We start from the raw sequence: 21964 nt of genomic DNA on the forward strand, positions 1-21964 counted from the left end.
CTTGTTAAACATTTATATATGTTTGAAAATTTTGACGTAAAAAGTTTTTTAAAAATTGAAGTGTCTTCATTAAGAAATGCTTGCTTGCAACCTCCTAGGTGCATGACAGCTTGTGCCTGGATGTTACCATCTCTGCAGACTCAGAGTTACTTCTGGTCACTTAATTGAATGGTTTTCCTAGCTAAGGAGAATTAGAATTTTCTATATTTTGCCTTCTTATTTTCCCAGAACCATTTACAAAATTGCTCATATAAATGACCTGTGCTAGATTTGGAAGATTTTTTTTTTTCAAGAATACTAGACAGATACAATTTTTAAAAGTTGAAGGAGGCCAGGCATGGTGGATCTTAGCATTTTGGGAGGCTAAGGCAGGAGGATCACTTGAGTCAAGGAGTTTGAGATCAGCCTGAGCCAATATAATGGGACCTTGTCTCTACAAAAAATACAAAAATTAGCTGGACATGGTGGTGCACACCTGTGGTCCCAGCTATTCAGGAGGCTGAGGTGGGAGGATCACTTAAGTCTAGGAGGTTAAGGCTGCAGTGAGCCGTGATGGCACCACTGCACTCCAGCTTGGGCGACAGAGCAAGACCTTGTCTCAAAAATAAGTAAGAAATAACACCTACATTTTATACTAGACTACTTAGGGAAAAGCAGAAATGGTAGCTTCACTTTCACCTCTTCATGCATGCTTGAGAATGTCTAAATGGCCTGAGAAGAGATGGGGAGGATTTTTCTCTTAGTGTTTTTGCTCTACCGAAGTAGCCTGTGACCAGGAGAGGCTTTGCAATAAATGTTTGCTCTAGCATTAATAAAACCAACGGCTGACTTACAAAAAGGAGAGAGACTAATATTGACAGGATACTTACTGTACAGTAGATACTGAACTAAATTTTTAAAATTTTTGATCTCCATTTGTCTGCCCAGCAATCCTGACGAGTAGGTGGTTTTATGCTCTTGAGGAAACAGAGGCACTGATGGGTAAAGAAATGTATCCAAAATTACTTAGTGGGTGAGCAGCCAACTTGAGGTTTGCATCTAGGCCTGACTTTAAAATCTGTTCATTTTTTATTTTACTCTCAACCTCCCCAAACCTACTCTAATAGCCAGTGATTAAATTAAAGTGTGGCACTGGCAGATAGGCAATCAGCTGCTTCCTTAAAAGTCTTCCTCAGTGGTCACCCACAGAGTGTGCTATGCAAAATATCAAAAGGTCTTGCAGTTTGTTCCCAGGTTCTAACCCTCTTCTCCATCTCTAAAAAATAATCTTTAGGCAAGACATTGCAACATCTTTTTCTGTGAACCATGAGTGGTACATGAGGTCACTTCCTGCAGCCATTTGTGTCTCTGGCCTCACAGAGGTCTTTAACAGCCCGTAATGTTTGTCGTGACCTTTTCACCTTAACCCTGTCTTTCCTTTCAGTATGCCTCCTGGTAAATGACTCTTTAGTGAGTGTTATGAGCCTCACGTTTATTCTCATGAATATGTGTGGGTTCCTAAGGTCTTTAATCAGTAGCATAAAATTTGGATTTTATTTTTAAAGTGAAAAGAAATCCTAGGATTCTTTTTGGCACTAGCTAAGAGAGAAAGTGTGATTTTTATAAAATATACATGATCTAGGCCACTCTACTTTCCAAAAGGATAATTAAAGTCTACAGGAAATATTAATAGTTGCTGTCTGTCTTCCCAAAGAGAGGTAAATCAAGGCCCTTCTGTGTATTTTTTTTCTCCAGGTTAGCAGATGTATCTACAATTGATTTAAAAAAATCAAAATGACTTATGTAAGATACAAAACCTAAAGGGAACATCCTTCTTTCATGTGTTGTAATTTTTCTCAGGTCCTTGATCCCCAAGCCAAAAAATTACTTAAAATAATAAACCTTTTCGAGATAAAAGTAAATGTAAGCCAGGTATGCTGGTTCACACTTGTAATCCCAACACTTTGGGAGGCTGAAGTGGGAGGACTGCTTGAGTCCAGGAGATTGACACCAGCCCGGGCAACATCGTGAGAACCTGTCTCTACTAAAAAATTTAAAAATTAGCCAGGCATGGTGGCACACGTCTGTAGTCCCAGCTACTTGGGAGGCAGAGGCGAGAGGATCACTTGAGCCTTGAAGTTCAAGGCTGCAATGAGCTGTGATTGTGCAACTGCGCTCCAACCTGGGCAACAGAGGGAGATGCTGTCTTAAAAATAAATAAAAATAAATGTATTTACAGAATCCTAATTAAGAAAACGACAGTTGCTGCTGGATGTGGTGGCTTATGCCTATAATCCCAGCACTTTGAGAGGCCGAGGCAGGCGGATCACTGGAGGTTAGGAGTTCAAGACCAGCCTGGCCAACATGGTGAAACCCCATCTCTACTAAAAATACAGAAATTAGCTGGACATGGTGGCAGGCGCCTGTAATCCCAGCTACTCAGGAAGCTGAGGCAGGAGAATCATTTGAACCTGGGAGGTGGAGGTTGCAGTGAGCTGAGATCGTGCCACCATACTCCAGCCTGGGCAACAGAGTGAAACTCGTCTCAAAAAAAAAAAAAAAAACCAAACTACAATTGCCTATGCACAAGTGCTGAAATTATTAAAAATTTAAAACTGTGAACCAGTGGTAATGCTTGTAATCAGGTACTTTTCTTAAAATATTGAACATAAATGGATTAAATGGTTGGCATGTGTTAGGTGTTTAAAATGTGAGCCATAATTTTCCAAGGCACATAGTAGAGTGCCTTGTGTATTATTACAAATAATAATAATAAATATTTGGGAATAAATGGAGATTAAAGGATCAGTATTTTGGCAGTATTAAGCATGATTTCTTCAAGTATAGTAATAAGATATAAAGTGTGCAGCAGTTTTGTAATTTTATGTTTATAATGTTTATACCTCTGTATACACTTATGTATCCATACTTGTATGATGTAACTGTGGCTAAGAAAGCCAATCAGGCATTTTTCCCAACCTTTTATTAAGAATATATTGAGGCATATAGAAAATTTGGAGAATTGTACAGTGAACACCCATATACCCACTACGTAGATCCTACAATTAACTTTTAATTGTATTTGCTCTATTATGTAACTATATATCTGTCCATCCTTCTGTCTACCCAGTTTGCCTAAATTCTTTGAGGTAAGTTACAAATATCAATATACTTCACCTCTGAACACTTAGAATTCAGTATTTGTTTATAGGCTGGTTGGGTTTTTCGGTGAAATTTACATACAGTGAAATGTACAATCTTGAGGGTACCCGTCAGTGACTTTTAAAAAAAAAAATTTAATGACTGCTTCACGAATGTGTGCATCATCCTTGCACAGAGGCCGTGCTAATCTTCTGTGCATTGTTCCAATTTGGTGTATGTGCTACTGAAGTGAGCACCCATCAGTGACTTTTGATAGAAGCCTTCATTCACCTTTGTACACAGCCTGCAGCAGGGTACAGACTGTAAGCATCGCTTTGGAGTTGCCTCATGTCTCTTCCCAGTCAGTCTCCATTCACACCCTCTCAGTGCAGCAGCTGTCTTAATTGTTTTCCCACCACAGATGAGTTTTCTCTGTTTCAGAAGTTCGTATAAATGGAATCTAAATAATATCATTTCTCTTGAGAAATACTTAGGATTCTAATTGTTAGATTATATGGTAGGTATAGGTTTAGTTTGCTAAGAAACAGATCTTTTCCCAAGTGGTTGTACCATTTTACATTTTCACCAGTGATGTTTTGTTTTCCTTTTTCAAGTAATAACCACCAATTCATAGTAAGAGCTGCATACTGCAGTAAAAATACTGAGTATAATAATATTACTCTGTGTGAACTTTATTCTTACCAGATGCGCAAGACTGTAGAAATCATGTAGTTTCAGTGAGATCAGAGTTAAAAGCACATATTAGGAAGAAAGGCTTTGTGTTGACAATATATTCTAGACAGATCTCTTTGTTTTTAAAATGTGTATAAACAGGCCACCAAAGATTTTCCCACCTTATTTTAATGACTCTCAAAAGGGTAGATGGTTGTTTTATAAACTTCAGATTAGTTAAGTGCCAGAGATAGCAGGCCTTTTTTTCAAGGCAAAATCCTTCCAAGATTGGATGCCAGAGTGAAGAAGCACCTGTATAACTGTCTGTGAGTTATTTCCAAACTGAGAAGAGCTAACTTGTAAGAAGGCTATATGGTAAATTAATAAATGGAAACTTTAACTCAAAATTTTTGTTTGCCTTGAAGCCTTTTTTGTGTGTTTTAGAACAGACTTGTTATACATTTTGCTTTATTGGTGTTCATTCTGTTTGTCCCTTGGTATTATTTTGAGAATTAGACATTTAGGCAGTTAAGCATGAGTATATTAGCTTCCTAGGGCTGCTGGAACAAACTACGGGAAGCTGGGTGGCTGAAAACAACAGGAACTTACTTGGTCCCAATTCTGGAGGCTGGAGATCCTAATCACCATGTCAGTGGGGCTGCTTTCCTTCTGTGGCCTCTGAGAGAAAATGGCCTCTCTCCTAGTCTCTGGTGCTTGTTCACAGTCCTTGGTGTTCCTTGGGTTGTATACACTGCACTCCAATCTCTCCTCTGTCTTCACGTGGTATTCTCTCCTGTGTGTCTTTTTGTGTCTCTTCTCCTCTTGCAGGGACACCATTCATGTTGGATCTGGGGACATTTTGGATCCACCCTACTCCAGTATAACCTCATCAATTACATCTGCAAAGACCCTCTTTCCAAATAAGGTCACATTCTGAGGAGGACATGTATCTGAGGAGGACACTGTTCAACCCAGTACAGTGAGAAAGCCGAGACATTCATGAGACCATTTACATTGTTCTTGTCCATGGAGAGTTGCTCCGTGAATAGGACCCCTTTAGGAAACCCCCGAGTCCCTCACTCAACAAGCATAGTCAGTTATTTAATTTTAAAATAATACCCACCGTAATTTAGAATTTACTTGGTTAACCATGGTTTTATTTTACAGAGTGACCCAGTGAAGGGACTTTTCTGATACTGACTTTGATATCTTGTTCTTACAGGGTTTTAAAAAGATGACTGAGATACCAGAATAGGGCAATTTGAGTTGAAATCGGCCTGGGTTCAAATCTTGATTCTGCTACTCATGCCTGAGTCCATTGGAAAATCTAGGCCTCAGTTTGACCTGGCCAGTGATCCCCATGCATCTTCTCTCTCATTCCCATTTCATACATTACTTAAAAAACAATCTAGGAAACTGGACTCCACAGAACTGGAAAAAGAAAGCCTTCTTATTAGCTTGTGAGATCAAGCCCAAAAGGTAGAAAGGGTGCTTTTAGAAGGTAGTGTGCTTTTGAACTATTACATCAAACCTTTAAAACCTGTCTCCTTATAGTATAGAGCTTGTTTTCTATTCTAAAGCCGAAAGATTTTCATAATTTTTTTCTCTTTCTTGAAGAACCATAAATTTTTTTTTACCCTTAATTAAAACATTGAGTAGACTAATTAGGAAAATATTGTGAAAAAGGGAAAAAGAATTATAAAATGCCCTTCCCTGTTGCCTACCCCCATCCCATAAGAGTGCAAAATAGCTATTAAGACAGTGCCCACATCTTGAGTATGATCAAGCATCTCTTAGACACTTCTTTTGGCCTTTTGGGTACCGTGAAGCTCATCTTTCCCTCACCCATCAAATTCTGTGTTCTGGTATCTCCCTCCCTCGCTCCCTCTCAGGTTCAAGACATTTTCCTGCCTCAGCCTCCCCAGTAGCTGGGATTACAGGTGTGAGCCACCACGCCCAGCCACTGGTATGTTTCAACAAGTAGAAAATGTCAGGCTACTAGAACAAAGTTACACAGAACCTGTTAGGCGCTAGAGGTTAGCCAGGAAAGAGCATCATCACTTTATCAAAGACCTCATTGCCAGGACTGATTATTTAATGTGTGATTTGGCCTCATAACACTCAGCCAGTTCTCAGTGAAATGAAAAAAATGTATAGCTTTCTTCCATTTAGATATTTGTAACAGGTACTTATGCATTTGTGGCAAACTTTAGGTGGGGTCATAAGCTATTCCACGTTTTTCAGAAGGCCACTAAAAACATCCACAGACTTCCTTTTGGAATATTAATTTCAGCACATTATTATTGTAGCCAAGCAGACTGCTTTGTTTTCAGTTAAAGCTTATAAAAAATAATTAAACCTAACACATTATGAATTTAGTTTTCATATACAAAAAACCCAGAGACAAATGGATTCCCTTCATTGCAGTTGGTGATATTGACTGAAAGTACTAACATAAATTTGACATTTTTCCTCTTAAAGAAAGAAAAAAATGGGCTGGTTATGGTGGCTCAAACCTGTAATCCCAGCACTTTGGGAAGCCAAGGCAGGAGGATTGCTGGATCCCAGGAGTTGAAGACCATCCTGGGCAACATGGTGAAACCCTGTGTGTCTAAAAGAAATACACACAAAAAATTAGCTCAACATGCTGGCACATGCTTGTAGTTCCAGCCATTCAGGAGGCTGAGGTAGGAGGATCACTTGAGCCCAGGAGGTCAAGGCTGCAGTGAGCCGTGATTTCACCACTGCACTCCAGCCTGGGTGACAGAGTGAGACCCTGTCTCAAATTGGAAAAAAAAGAAAGAAAAAATGATGTACTTCTAGTCTAGTACCTCTAGTAAGAGGATAAAAAGAGGATAGACCTAGGCCGGGCGCAGTGGCTCACGCCTGTAATCCCAGCATTTTGGGAGGCTGAGGTGGGTGGATCACTTGAAGTCAGGAGTTAGAGACCAGCCTGGCCAACATGGTGAAACCCTGTCTGTACTAAAAATACAAAAATTAGCCAGGCGTGGTGGTGCATGCCTGTAATCCCAGCTACTTGGGAGGCTGAGGCAGGATAATCTCTTGAACCCAGGAGGCGGAGGTTGTGGTGAGCTAAGATGGAACCACTGTAGTCCAGCCTGGGCGACAGAGTGAGACTCTGTCTCAAAAACAAACAAAAAAAAGAGGATAGATCTAGACTGTTTCTCTTCTAGAGTCCAGGGGGGATTTGAATCCAACTGTGATCACCCGATTAAAAAAACAAGTCTCTGAAGCCAATTATGATCTTGCCTGCCTGGAATCCACTGAGAAGCCATTGGCTTGATCTAGAATAACTGAGGCTATCTGATTGGCCCTGCTGGCTTCACCCATACGTGCTTTCTCTCCATTACAGCCAGAGGAAGAGCAGTTGGCCTGTGATATCACCGGATCCAGTTCATCCACCGATGACACGGCTTCACTGGACCGACATTCTTCTCATGGCAGTGATGTGTCTCTCTCCCAGATTTTAAAGCCAAACAGGTCAAGAGATCGGCAAAGCCTTGATGGATTCTACAGCCATGGGATGGGAGCTGAGGGTCGAGAAAGTGAGAGTGAGCCTGCTGACCCAGGTGACGTGGAGGAGGAGGAGATGGACAGTATCACTGAAGTGCCTGCAAACTGCTCTGTCCTAAGGAGCTCCATGCGCTCTCTTTCCCCCTTCCGGAGGCACAGCTGGGGGCCTGGGAAAAATGCAGCCAGCGATGCAGAAATGAACCACCGGAGGTGAGATGGGAGGCGGTTTGTGTAGTGTCTCAGTGTCTGCTTGCTTTTGAAAAGCTTCTGATTTGTATTATTGTTGGTGAAAGAATTTAGGAGACCCCATAGTACAGAAGAAAGAATATAGGCTTTGGAATCAGGAAAATCTGTGTTCAGACCCCAGCTCCATAATTTACTATGTAGATGACCTTGGGCAAGTCACCTGACCCCTCTAAGCTTTAATTTTCTCATCTGTAAAATACCTTCATTATTATTTTTAATAATACAATGAAATGTGATTGTCATATAATGAGTGTTTAGTAAATGGGAACGTTTATTCTTACCACATTAATGAAACTTGTGAATGAGAAAATATTGGAGGCAGTAGTTTCATGTCAACTTTGAATTAAGAAACAAACATGAAGTCTTACAGTCTTAACACATCAGAGTTTTTCAGAATATTTCCTGAGAATTAAAACCTTCTGTTTCTAATACAGAAAGTTTTGATAAAGTCTAAATTACCATTGTTTAACCCTTAAGAGGATGTAAGACTCATTACATTCATTACATACCATTAAATTGTTGGGATTTTCATAGGTGGGAGCTTGTATTAAGTATCACCCAGTATCAGTTCTTCAGTTTGGAAGCAGGCTATATGAAGATATGTCGAATTTGACTTTTTTTTTTTCTCTGAGATGGAATCTCGCTCTGTTGCCCAGGCTGGAGTACAGTGGCGCAATCTTGGCTCCCTGCAAGCTCCGCCTCCTGGGTTCACACCATTTTCCTGCCTCAGCCTCCCGAGTGGCTGGGACTACAGGCACCCGCCACTGTGCCTGGCTAATTTTTTTTGTATTTTTAGTAGAGACGGGGTTTCACCATGTTAGTCAGGATGGTCTCGATCTCCTGACCTCGTGATCCACCCGCCTTGGCCTCCCAAAGTACTGGGATCACAAGCATGAGCCACTGTGCCTGGCCTGAATTTGACTTCTTACTGCTGGCTGGCTAGACAAATGTAAGCAGATGGTTTTAGCTTTAAAGAATGAGTATGGTAGTGCCTACTATATTTGCAAGAGTGTGCTTATTCCAAAGCTACTTTGCTAATAAGTAAAACCGATAAGGGATGAGACTGACAGTTGTTTTAAAACAATTGATATAATCTCATGAGCCCAGGAGTTTGAGACCAGCCTAGGCAACATAGGAGATCCCATGTCTGCAAAAAAAGAAAACAGCTGCGTATGGTAGTACATGCCTGTGGTCCCAGCTACTCGAGAGGATGAGATGGGAGGATCGCTTCAGCCCAGAAGTTCGAGGCTGCAGTGAGCCATGATCATACCACTGCACTCCAGTCTGGGCAACAGTGAGACCCTGTCTCAAAATAATAATAATAATAGTAATAATAATAATTGATATAAACAGCTCAGCTGTAGCAATTATTTGCTCAAATTTCTCAACTTCCTGATAATATTATGGCTGTCTAATCACCTTCATTCACTTATTTATTCAGCCAACATATATTGAACACTCACTATGTGCCAGACACTGCTCTAGGTTCTGGAGATAGGTAAACAAGACAAAGTCCCTGCCTTCATGGAGCTCACAGTAACACCTTCTTACACTTTCCTAATTTGCTAATCTTTTCAGACTCTCTTTATAACACATATCTGATATAATTTTTCAGTCCTCTCCATGAGTCAGGTGGTATTATCCCCATGTTTGCAGATGAGAAGACTGGTGCAGGTAGTTTGCATCATTTATCCAAGGTCTCTGATCTCTTAGTCAAATGCTGTTTCTATAATTCCATATTATTCTATGGTGGCATGTTGGATGCTAACCTTAAAAATAAGCAGCATGCTTTTTCTGCTAGCTTGTTTTTATATACGTTTGAGACCCTAGATTATATAAAAAGTAATTTCCCAGTTTTGCCCATGGTGTACTCTTTTTTTATTTAGGCATTCAGAGCAGCAGAAAATGTAAGAGCATGGTGAATGATCCCTACAGCCAGAGTTCTCTTCTTGAAGCAAATGTAACTTTTTTGGCAGGACAGCCTTATCTTAGTTGATAACAGCATCAAGGAATGAGGGTTTATTTTCTATACAATCCCTTTTTCTTTATAATCCACTATGGGTTCCTTTGTCACAACTTTGATTTTAGAGCTCCATGTGACTGTCTCTGTCATGTAGCTCAGATGAGGAAATTGAAGCTCAGAATAAATGATTTGCCATACATGGTGATCTCAGTTCAGTTCTAGACTGAACTGAGACTAGAACTCTACTTATTTTTATCCTGCATAATGTCATGGGATCTCCTGTTTGAATTTACTGCTAGGGCTTACCTAGGACCACTGTTCTAATACCTCTGAAGATAATGGAATGAGAGTGAGGTTTTACTTAGTTTGACTAATTGTTATGGTATTACCTGCATGTAGTATAACCTGAATTTTAAAGTGTTAAGAAAAACCCCTTTAAAGCTTTGAGTAGTAATTTTTTTCTGATTCTTTAATAATTTAATAAACTTTATAACTTTTGCCATCTGATTAACTCCTTGGAGCAAGGGGAGGAGCAAAGTAGCCCTCCACAGAAATTGTTAGGCCCTTTTGGTCCTGATGTTTTTCTCATTCCACATTCCTTCATTCTCTTCCCTTGCCATTTCTCTTTGAGTAGTGTCTCTCTCCCCAGTGTGGTGTCTGTATGTTTCATGCATTTGTATCCCATTTTGTTTCACCTGCAACACTGACCTCTTCACCATTCATTTTCAGTTCAATGCGAGTTCTTGGGGATGTTGTCAGGAGACCTCCCATTCATAGAAGAAGGTACAGAGTTCATTAACTTGATGGACTAACCATGTCACTTCTGAGCATATACTAACAAGCATCTCATTCTGCTTAATCCATGATTGGACCATCTACTTTTAAGTAATGTCCCATCTAATTCAGGCAAATAAAATATAGGTACTTAGTAATTGCCAGTGTCCATTTTATATGAAATGTTTTCTTTAATTTGAAGTTTTATGCTATTTTATCTTTTTTAAAAATTATTTTTAATTTTTTAAAATCTTGTGCTTATTGTTGTTCAGATGACTGTGATAATAGGGTCTCACCTAGCTTTCTCTAGGAGAGTTCGAAGAATTGTCTATGTCGTGCCTATTTAATGGACCCTGGGGAGTACTTTTTTTTCTTCTCCACAAAAGAAAAACCAGGAATGTGTGTGTGCTTGTGCACAGGCCCTAAAGTATTGTCAACACATTGTTTAATAATGTAATGAAAGACTTTATTACTAGACCACCTGGCATTTTCCATTCCATTATGGATGTAGTCATTTCTTAAAGCAAGTCAGAGGCGTAAGTTCATTCCTTGGCCTTTGAATTTCTTAATTAGTATTTGTCAAGTAATATTTTGAAGCTAAAAATAAATGATTTATAAGCTGAGAAGTAATTTCTAGTCAGATTGCTAATTTGCTTCAAATTTTCCATTGGATTTTCTTTAGAAGTCATTAGTGACCCTTTCTTCCATTGTTTAGAAAAATATTTAGAAATCCAAAAATTAGGGTTATATTACTGTTAGTTTCTCACATTAGGAGGCATTTGTAAAGAAGTGTTTTTAACTATTAGCTGAACCTGTTTGTTGGCAAGTAGGCAAATAGTGATCTTTCCTACTTTGTCTTTTTCAAGTGGATGCTTTCTTTAATTCCAGATTTTAGGCAAGAAATTGAGCTGAAATTCAGATATTCTCATGAATTTCAGATAATCATGATTCCTATGAAATTGTTCTTCCAGAAAATAAGTTGTTAAATTTTAGGTTTTAACCACATCTCTACTAAATAAGTATTTCAGTAGAAGGTTCTTTGGAGATACGTTTGTCTGGGTCTTTATTAAAGCTCTTCAGTATGAGCTTGTTAAAAACATGCACCTGATGACAAGGTGGGAGACGACAGATTGCTGGATGCGTCCGAGTTAGTGTATAGATGTGCCTGTCATCAACAACTCCAGCCAGTTTCATCCCTAGTGAAACTTATTTTTGTAGGAAGAACGTAATGTATAATTTAAAATTTTGTAAAATTGAAACATTACAACAGGTATTATAAGGCAGGAGGAGGGACATTGTTTTTTAATCTAGAACTTTCCAAATCTCAAAGCCAAAGAACTACTAAATATCCCTACTAATTGAGGAATTGAGGAAATGACGATGCTTTCAAAAATACTCTTAATTATGAAAGGAGTTTTCTGTTACCAGAAAGGGCAGATGTTGTAGACCATCTGCAACTTCCTTCCTGGTTCCTTAGAAAAGCTGTTATATCTTGGCCGGGCACGGTGGCTCACGCCTGTAATCCCAGCACTTTGGGAGGCTGAGCCAGATGGATTGCTTGAGCCCAGGAATTTGAGACCAGCCTGGGAAACATGGTGAAACCTCATCTCTACTAAAAACACAAAAATTAGCTAGGTGTGGTGGCGGGCGCCTGTAATCCCAGCTACTCAGGAGGCTGAGGCAGGAGAATTGCTTGAACCCGGGAGGCAGAGGTTGCAGTGAGCCGAGATCGTGCAACTGCACTCGAGCCTGGGTAACAGAGTGAGTCTAAGTCTCAAAAAAAAAAAAGCTATCATGTCTGTCTTCCTGTCTCCCTATTGTTTTTCACTCTCTTCGTGTTAAATCTCCTCACAGTCTTCCACATCATTGTCATATCCTGAAAGTAAAGGAACATTTAAATCTGTAGAAGGAGATTATTTTTAAGAATGATGGTTTGGCAGTGTATGTTCACTTACTGATTTGCCACATTCTTTTTCTAAAAAAGAAGTTGGATATTTAGGTAAAAATATGCCTATTTATTAACTGGAAGTTTAAAATTTAAGTTAATAATGTCAAAGAATGGACTTCTGAGTCTTATGTGTGTTTGTAAAATATGTATCTTCTCCTCACACAAGTAAATTATGTCAGTCTCATCCCACTTACCAGACCAGCGAAGTGTCTCCACTGTATTTTTACTTTCTGCTTCTGCACTTGTAAGCTTTATACCACTAATTTAATCTGATTTAAAATGTTTTATACTATTTAGTTTTAAATGATACGGTAAAGATTTTTTAAAAGAGCCATGGGGTAGCTCTTACATCCTCCCACCATTTTCCTTGTCTCCTTTCTCCAGCCAAAAACCCCACTTGACAACAAAACAAAGTTATTAGATGTATCCAATATAGGTGTTTTTGGTGCCAGGTCTTCCCATCTGCAAGATTCTGGAGGGAGCCAAGTGGTTTTATTGTCCACAAGCTGTGCTTTTATCTCTTCTCAGAAAACAAAAGCATATCACCTAGAACTTTATGGCCCAGGTAGCAGGGTATTTTTTAAATGATAGCTTTTGTTAATAAAAATCCCAACGTTTCCATGCAGTTTCCTTTATAGAACACACAGTATTTTGAATTGATTATTGTTTTAGCTAGTGGTGTTTACTTAGCATTTCCAACCCCAGATTGTCTGTCCCTGCTGCTTGATAGTAGACACCCCTACTGGGATATTCAAGGAAGTAGATGATCAGATGGATTTTTTTTTATCTTGCGGGAAAGATGGAAACAAACTTGAAATTAAAAAGATACATTTCTAAGGCAGTGCCATAGAATTCCTTTTTAAAAATTTTTATTATCAGCCAGGTGTGGTGGCTCAAGCCTATAATCCCAGCACTTTGGGAGGCTGAGGCAGGTGGATCACTTGAGGTCAGGAGTTTGAGACCACCCTGACCAACATGGTGAAAGCCCGTCTCTACTAAAAAAAATACAAAATTAGCTGGGTGTGGTGGTGCACACCTGTAATCCCAGCTACTCGGGAGGCTGAGGCAGAAGAATCGCTTGAACCCGGGAGACAGAGGTTGCGGTGAGCTACGATCGTACCATTACACTCTAGCCTGGGCAGCAAGAGTGAAACTCTGTCTTGGGGGGGAATTTTCATTGTCCTTAAAATATAAGCAAATAATATAATCAGTGTTATATGCTTTAACGTAACAGCCTAGTGAGTAGGGTTTGAAGATGGATGCCAGTGTTGACTAAGTATCTTATCATGCAGAATCTATTAATTAATTGTCTGGTTTGGTTGGATCCGTAATGGAAACACATGAAAAAAAAAAACAAAAACTGATGACTCCATGAGCCCACCAGAGCACAATTTGTCACTGTCTCTTTTAAAAAGTCTAGGATTAGAGATACTGTGGTAAGGGTGATATGGGAGTATGGGATGTACTGAGAGATTGTACCCAATGGTGGAGTTTGAAATACCTCACATGTCTGAAGAGCAAGCCATAGGTAGTTGCCATGGTTCACTGGAAGGAATTTTTGGGTTTCAGGTTGAACTGGTGATACTGTAAAGAACCCACAGTCTTTTCCACAACACTGTCTAGACAAGAAAACGTTTTTAAGTTTCTATGTTTTTTTATTATAGCCTTTTTAAAAATTGTCAATGTTACATTCCTAAATTTTTTGTTGATCAAATAAATCCGTCTGTCTCTAACTATGCCCTTCATTTTTAAACCTAATAACCCCATTCCTGTTTCCTCTTTTCTCCCTGCATTTCTGTTTCTGTCTTTGATGTCATCCCCAGTATGAGCTGGTGCCCCTCTGGTGTGCAGTACTCTGCTGGCCTGAGTGCTGACTTTAATTACAGAAGGTATGATATTGTTATGTGTCCAGCCACCAAATGGGGAACCATAAAATATGCCATCAGGGCTTTTGGCTTGGAGCTGGCTTCTGTGTGGCTGGGATGCATATGTGCAGCCTGCTTTGTCTGTGAGCACAGCGTTTCATTGCCTTTGCTATGGGTGTCAATAACTCAACTGAAGGGGTGCAGCATAAGAGTCAGGTGATGCATCCTGTGTGTCTCAAATGGCCATAGATTTGATGTTTTCTGCACAGATTTATCTCTCTCTGTTTTGGTCGGTCTTGATTTTCAGATCCTAAAAATTCTTGGAACCCGAAGAAAACAGTCAAAGAACCAAGGCAGCTAATAAGATGCACTGATTTCTATTATGCTTCTAAATCCACCATTCTGTGTAGATTCCAAATTCAGAGACTCCTCATCGTTTCATATTCTTCTCTCAACTGAACAGCCAGATTTAATTACTAAAACATTTTCAGAATTAAGTTTTGCAGTAAGCATAGATCTGGTTTTCTTAGGCTTTTCAAGTAATTTCTTCTTCACTTAGCCTCTCTTCTTATCCCTGGTATTGAAAGTGAGTTTTACAGGCCAGGCATGGTGGCTCACACCTATAATCCCAGTACTTTGGGAGGCTGCGGTGGGTGGATCACCTGAGGTCAGGCATTGGAGACCAGCCTGAACAACATGGTGAAACCCCATCTCTACTAAAAATACAAAAATTAGCCAGACACGGTAGCAGGTGCCTGTAATCCCAGCTACTTGGGAGGCTAAGGCAGGAGAACCACTTGAACCCGGGAGATGGAGGTAGCAGTGAGCCAAGATCGCGCCACTGCACTGCAGCCTGGGCAACAGAGGGAGGCTCTGTCTCAAAAAAAAAAAAACAAAAAACGGAAAAGCAAGAAAATGAGGTTTACAGAGACATTTACTTGTAGTTAGTCATGATTTCTATTATATTGAAGAAAAACATATCCATTGTTTAATTTACCTACTAGAAAAAATAGAGATATATGGCTTCAGTTTGTAAGTTATTTACAAAACCAAAATAAATAAATAAATAAAAATTAAAAAAAGCAAATACAAGTCCTGGACTGGTAGGTATGAACTTAATTGGAGCAATTTTCTGTACAGTTTTCCTTGAGTGGAGGTAACTAAGTAGCTTCAGTATACCTTCAGATTGAATTCCAGCTCATTGTTAGCTGAGAACATGGTCAGCTGCAGCTATGTTTTGAGATCTTGGTTATTTTAAAGAAGTTTCCGCTGCAGTTATAACAGATGTGAATTATTCTAGTTAGCAACCCAAGGAGGTTAAATCACTAACCTGTCTCTGTAGCCTTCTGCTTACTGAAAATGCTTTTCATTCTGCAAACCACGGAATCTTTCTTGGAGGAATCCTCTTTAAAATGCCAAATCCTGATTGCCTTTGTTCCCTTTACCAATATCCAGGCAAAAACATTACAGCTCTTTCTACTCTTAGACCTGGTTGCTTTTCAGCATTTGTTCATTAAGGTATTGTATGTGCCTGTCGCAACTAACAATTCTGGAGAAGCCTGTCAGCAGTAGTTTGGCCAGGTGTGCGTAGATGGTAATGCTCATGAGTAACACTTGGGTTTTCTAGGGTGAAAGCATACCTGTAAAATTATAAAGGTCAACTTGAACGTAAAATTATAAAGGTCCACTTAATGGACATAAGGGCAAGTTACCCAGTTTGCCTTCTGAAAGTTACTTAAGCTCATATTTTCTCTGTGACATTTAATTACTTGGCATTAGTAGAGTTAGATTCACAAAGATTATTTAGATCAAGGAAAAAACATATATAAAATATCAGATAACTATGATCTGTCCATATAGTGTATAGAAAAAAATCTGAGAAGTGATCTTAGGTGGTTCAACATTTGGATAAATTTAATGCAGTGAGAAAATCTAAGTGCAGTATTCTTTCTCAGTATTCCAAGATCTGTGGGGGAAAGGTAGGTGGTATTCTTTGTGCCATTCCCTTTTAGACAGTTTTGCTAGCTGACATAGAAATAATACACAAACAAGGGAGATATACCCAAAGGGATTTTGTGTCCTCCTTTGTTTTTGAGACCCAGAAATAGAATGAATTAACTTTTGTGCCCTGTGTTCAGTTTCAGTCTAGAAGGCTTGACAGGAGGAGCTGGTATCGGAAACAAGCCATCCTCGTCTCTAGAAGTAAGCTCTGCAAATGCCAAAGAGCTCAGACACCCATTCAGTGGTGAGGAACGGATTGACTCTTTGGTGTCACTTTCAGAAGAGGATCTGGAGTCAGGCCAGAGAGAACATAGGATGTTTGATCAGCAGGTAAGTCTTAAATATGTCTAATTTGGAAAAAATGTATTTCACAAAATATGAACATAGAAGGCAAAGCTTCTGGTAGTATAAGGCTAGTAGCTATGATTACTTACCCATTATATGATATACTTAATCTAGCACTAAACCAGGTTTTCAGCACTTAATTAAAAAGGGCCAGGCATGGTAGTTCATGCCTATAATCCCAGTGCTTTGGGAGGTTGAGGCGGGAGGATCAATTGAGCCCAGCAGTTCAAGACCAGCCTGGGCAACATAGCAGGACCCCCCATCTCTACAAAAAATTTAAAAATTAGCTGGACATGGTGGCTTGTGCCTGTAGTCCCAGCTACTTCGGAGGCTGAGGTAGAAGGATTACTTGAGACCAGGAGTTTAAGACTGCATTGAGCCGTGATTGCACCACTGCACTCAAGCTTGGGTGACAGAGCGAGACTCTGTCTCTAAAAATAAAAAAGAAAAAATAATACCATTAATCTGCATAGATTTAAATATTCCATCAAGGCACACTTTTTAAAATTAGGAAAGTATCCAGGATATTAAATTGAGTTTTTCCTTCTTATCTGAGACCGTCTTTTACCCTCTCAATAGTAAAATGAATCTTGAAATATGCTACATATCATTATTAATTTTCCCAGTTCTCTAAAACATATCCCAAGTTTCTCCTTTGTAGGAAAAAAATAAAAAACAAAACTTTCTTACTACACCTTCCAGGAAATGTCAGTTGATTCTCTCTCCTTCCCATCCCTACCAGATTTCATTTTTTTTTAAATTATTATTTTTACACCTTAAGTTCTAGGGTACATGTGCACAACGTGCAGATTTGTTACATAGGTATACATGTACCATGTTGGTTTGCTGCACCCATTAACTCGTCATTTACATTAGGTATTTCTCCTAATGCTATCCCTCCCCCAACCCCCTACCACACAACAGGCCTCGGTGTGTGATGTGCCCCGCCCTGTGTCCAAGTGTTCTCATTGTTCATTTTCCACCTATGAGTGAGAACATGCAGTGTTTGGTTTTCTGTCCTTGGCGATAGTTTACTCAGAATGATGGTTTCCAGCTTCATCCATCTCCCTGCACAGGACATGAACTCATCCTTTTTAATGGCTACATAGTATTCCATGGTGTATATGTGCCACATTTTCTTAATCCAGTCTATCATTGATGGACATTTGGGTTGGTTCCAAGTCTTTGCTATTGTTAACAGTGCCGCAGTAAACATACGTGTGCATGTGTCTTTATAGTAGCATGATTTATAATCCTTTGGGTATATACCCACTAATGGGATTGTTGGGTCAAATGGTATTTCTAGTTCTAGATCCTTGAGGAATCACCATACTGTCTTCCACAATGGTTGAACTAGTTTACAGTCCCACCAACAGTGTAAAAGCCGTTCCTATTTCTCCACATCCTCTCCAGCATCTGTTGTTTCCTGACTTTTTAATGATCACCATTCTAACTGGTGTGAGATGGTATCTCATTGTGGTTTTGATTTGCATTTCTCTGATGGCCAGTGATGATGAGCATTTTTTCATGTGTCTGTTGGCTGCATAAATGTCTTCTTTTGAGAAGTGTGTGTTCATATCCTTTGCCCACTTTTTGATGGAGTTTTTTTTTTTCTTATAAATTTCTTTAAGTTCTTTGTAGATTCTGGATATTAGCCCTTTGTCAGAGGGGTAGATTGCAAAAATTTTCTGCCATTCTGTAGGTTGCCCGTTCACTCTGATGCCTACCAGAATTCTTAAGAGAGCATCTATGCTCCCTGCCTTCTCTTTTTAAAATTTTATTTATTTACTTATTTAGAGACAGAGTCTCACTCTGTCGCCCAGACTGGAGTGCAGTAGTGCCATCACAGGTCACTGCAGCTTCAACTTCCCCAGTTCAAGTGATCCTCCTGCCTCAGTCTCCCAAAGTGCTGGCATTACAGGTGTGAGCCACTGCTCCTGGCCTTTGCCTTCTCTATATCACCACCTAATCATCTCTTAATTTCTGCTGCCACCAGTCTCTTGAAACTCCTGTCTTGAAGGTCATGGATTTCCATGTCAGCCAAATCAAAGTGATTTCTTAGTTCTCATCTTCTGGGTGTCCTCATTATCACTTACCACTTTTGACAATCTCTCAGGGAGGTTTTGAGTTGAGAATTCAAATTATTTGCTTTTATAGCATTGTACCTCACTACAAGTCTTTTCTCTTCCTCTTGGGTCAGAAGACTGATTAATTTATGAAAGCATTCTGGGATGCATCTTATTTCCTCCAAATGAAAGACTTATAATTTAAAAAAAAACTGTTTTTGAATAGATGACTGGAGTTTGAGGCAAAAATCTAATGATACATTTCTAATTAAACAAAAATGTTGACAGCCTCTTCCTTGATTTGCTGAGTAGGACTTTGTGTAGAAGTTTAAATTTTTATTGCATCCTACTACGAAGCACTAACATGACCAAATATAAACTTGACACTGAAGGATTATCTTAGTAATTATTGTTAACACTTACGCTTGTGTGAGACCAGACGAATAGAGATTTAGGCATAATGAAAATCAGTTGAAGAGTGAATTTTGCCCCTTTTAAAAATTTTTCTACTTGTTCTGATACTTCAGAAAGAGTTAGAAAAAATAGGAATATGAAGAATATGCTTGTTGAAGCAAGTGATTTAGATTTACTTAGCCTAATGGTAACAGAAAAAGGAAGAAAAAAATAGGAACAATTCTTGGGTGGCTACTGAGCACAGCTTTGCTAAGGGTAAATCAGTGAAAAAATCTTTAAAATAAATTGCACTTTGAATTTATAGAATCCTTTGGAAATCATTTACAAGATGAAGTAAAATACCAAAATTGTGGATTTGTAAACAGAATCATAGACCAAGACTGATATATCCCTTCAGATTCAGCTCAAGCTCATTTAAATGACTTGCCTAAGGCCGTGTAAGTGGCTATTAGCTGAACAGTATTAAACTTAAGAGTTCCTGGCTATTAATTTGTCTACTTTTTTCCAGGTTTTTGGAGTAGATGAGTTTTCAATGAGGAAATAAGAATGATTTAATTTTCTTAATATTATTTATGTGATACCTTTTCTAAGATGGATATTTCCAGGAATTTGACAGATAACCCTGCATTTTAGTAAGACGTTACTACCACTGATGTGTTTCTAAAATGGACTGTCTTTCTGAAGTGGACTTTCTGATTCAGTCTTTCTAGATAAAGTTGTTGTTTTAGTGCCTTGCTATGCTTAGCCTTCCTGGAATCTCTACTTACCCATAGTTTTTATCTTGTATGGAACCTCAGAGTAGGTATTTGAGCTGCCTGTTTCACTCTGATCTGGACGAGTTGCCTGCAGCCAACTTCCTGTTAAAAGTCTCTGCCTTTCACTGAGGTCATTTTTTAGACCTCACAGTTGTATTTGAAACATAGCAACTGTTTGCCTCAGCTGCCATGGTTACATATGAAACAAGCTCTAAATAATCAGAAGTCTGGCCTAATTGAGTCAAGTTCATGCTAGTAACGGATTTTTTGCTGCTTCCCTTTCAACATGTGTGAGTCATAAGGAGGCAGATTTCATTCTGTGAAGGGAAAGGATTAATGATAAAGTCAGTTAACAATTGGAATGGGCTCTTATCACCAGAAGTGTGCTAGTGGGCACTAGATGACTGTCTTTCAGGGATATTGTACCAGAAACTTCTGCAGGTGGTTGGATTACATGGTCTCAAAGCTGCTGTGAATTTGCTGAGAGAGTTAAATTATCAAATTTCAGTTACCTTTATGTTCATGTAGAATCAGTATCATCTTAGAAGAGGATAGGGAAGAGATTTAGGCTTCTTTCCAGATACACTGTTGTTTTGTTTGTGATCTTAAGACACTTTATTTGAATCTCAATTTCCTATTACTTAAAATCAGAGGCCAGGCCTGGTGGTTCACATCTATAATCCCAGCACTTCGGGAGGCTGAGGTGGGTGGATCAGTTGAGCTCAGGGATTTAAGACCAGCCTGGCCAACATGGTGAAACCCTGTCTCTACCAAAAATACAAAAAATTAGCTGGGCATGGTGGTGTACCCCTGTAATCCCAGCTACTCAGGAGGCTGAGGCAGGAGAATCGCTTGAACCTGGGAGGTGGAGGTTGCAATGAGCCGAGATCATGCCACTGCACTCCACCCTGGGCGACAGAGTGAGACTCTGTCTCAAAAATAAAAATAGACTGGGCGCAGTGGCTCACGCCTGTAATCCCAACACTTTGGGAGGCCGAGGTGGGCAGATCACAAGGTCAGGAGTTCGAGACCTGCCTGACCAACATGGTGAAACCCCATCTCTACTAAAAATACAAAAATTAGCTGTGAGTGGTGGCACGCACCTGTAATCCCAGCTACTCAGGAGGCTGAGGCAGGAGAATCGTTTTAACCCAGAGGCGGAGGTTGCAGTAAGCCAAGATTATGCCACTGCACATCAGCTGGGTGACAGAGTGAGACTCTGTCTAAAAAAAAAATAAATAAATAAAATAAAAATAAAGCAAAATCAGAATACTATTACCGATATTCTACCATATCTGTATGAAGAAATATTTAGATTTTCAAAGAACAAGTATTGTATGTAGTTTGATATTTCCAGTGAAATTATTTTTAAGTGATTATGCATCCAGCAGATATTTATTAAGTACTAAGTTTGAAACATTGTTAGATGCTATGAGGGATACAGAACCACTGTAAAGAATGGATACTCTAATGATCCCTGTTTTACAGATGAGAAAACTAAGCCTCAGAAAAGCTAAGTAACTTTTCTGAAATCGAGCAGCTGTTAAGTAGCAGGAGCAGACATTAACCTAAGTCTGTCTGACCACAAGCCCTGTGCTCTCACCCCCTTCTTTACTGCCTTATTTTACTATGTGGGTCTAATTACAAGGTTTTATGCTTATCTAGAAATATGAGAGCATATGCTTACAACCTGTTCTTTACTTTTTTACTTCACAGATATGTCACAGATCTAAGCAGCAGGGATTTAATTACTGTACATCAGCCATTTCCTCTCCATTGACAAAATCCATCTCATTAATGACAATCAGCCATCCTGGATTGGACAGTGAGTATACTACTTTTTTAAAAAATTAAATATATTAAATCTTAACCACTCTTCCTATTATTTTTCTCACTTTAAGACCCTTAACATTACCTGCCAAAATTTGCTTACTGCTTCTTTGAGTGGCTCAGCACTTAAACAGAAAAGGTGGCATAGGGTTTTATGTTGAGATCTTCTTCCTTTTACCTGAAAATATCCTTAATACATTAAGTTTATTGTATTCGTGGGCAGATATCCGACACACTTTTAAAAATTTTTTTATTTTGAAATAATTTTAGACTTGAAAAATAGTTACAAATAATATACACTGGGAAAAAAAATTGCAAAAATAGTACAAAGTATTCCCATGTATTCTTCACTTCCAGTCCTCAAATGTTAGAATACTTGTTTCGCCAGCCTCTCTCCCTCTCTTTATCACTCCCCTTAAAGATTTTTTTCT

The 21964-nt window shown here is 39.1% G+C and overlaps 1 protein-coding gene and 1 non-coding gene across 2 annotated transcripts in view; one reads left to right on the forward strand and one right to left on the reverse strand.

Moving 5' to 3' along the window:
- The window catches only part of AKAP13 (A-kinase anchoring protein 13), a 335978-nt gene that overhangs the window by 239520 nt on the left and 74494 nt on the right, over positions 1–21964 (forward strand). The window contains exons 11-13 of the mRNA XM_030814959.1: positions 7166–7536; positions 16261–16453; positions 21420–21528. Coding sequence (XP_030670819.1) covers positions 7166–7536; positions 16261–16453; positions 21420–21528 — 673 coding nt within the window. The remainder of the gene's footprint in view (positions 1–7165; positions 7537–16260; positions 16454–21419; positions 21529–21964) is intronic.
- On the reverse strand, positions 3270–3377 carry LOC115835604. The gene has a single exon (XR_004030642.1). It is a non-coding gene; the product is annotated as a U6 spliceosomal RNA (small nuclear RNA).

This window comes from Nomascus leucogenys, chromosome 6, assembly GCF_006542625.1.
Source record: "Nomascus leucogenys isolate Asia chromosome 6, Asia_NLE_v1, whole genome shotgun sequence".
In the NCBI taxonomy this organism is placed as follows: Eukaryota; Metazoa; Chordata; class Mammalia; order Primates; family Hylobatidae; genus Nomascus; species Nomascus leucogenys.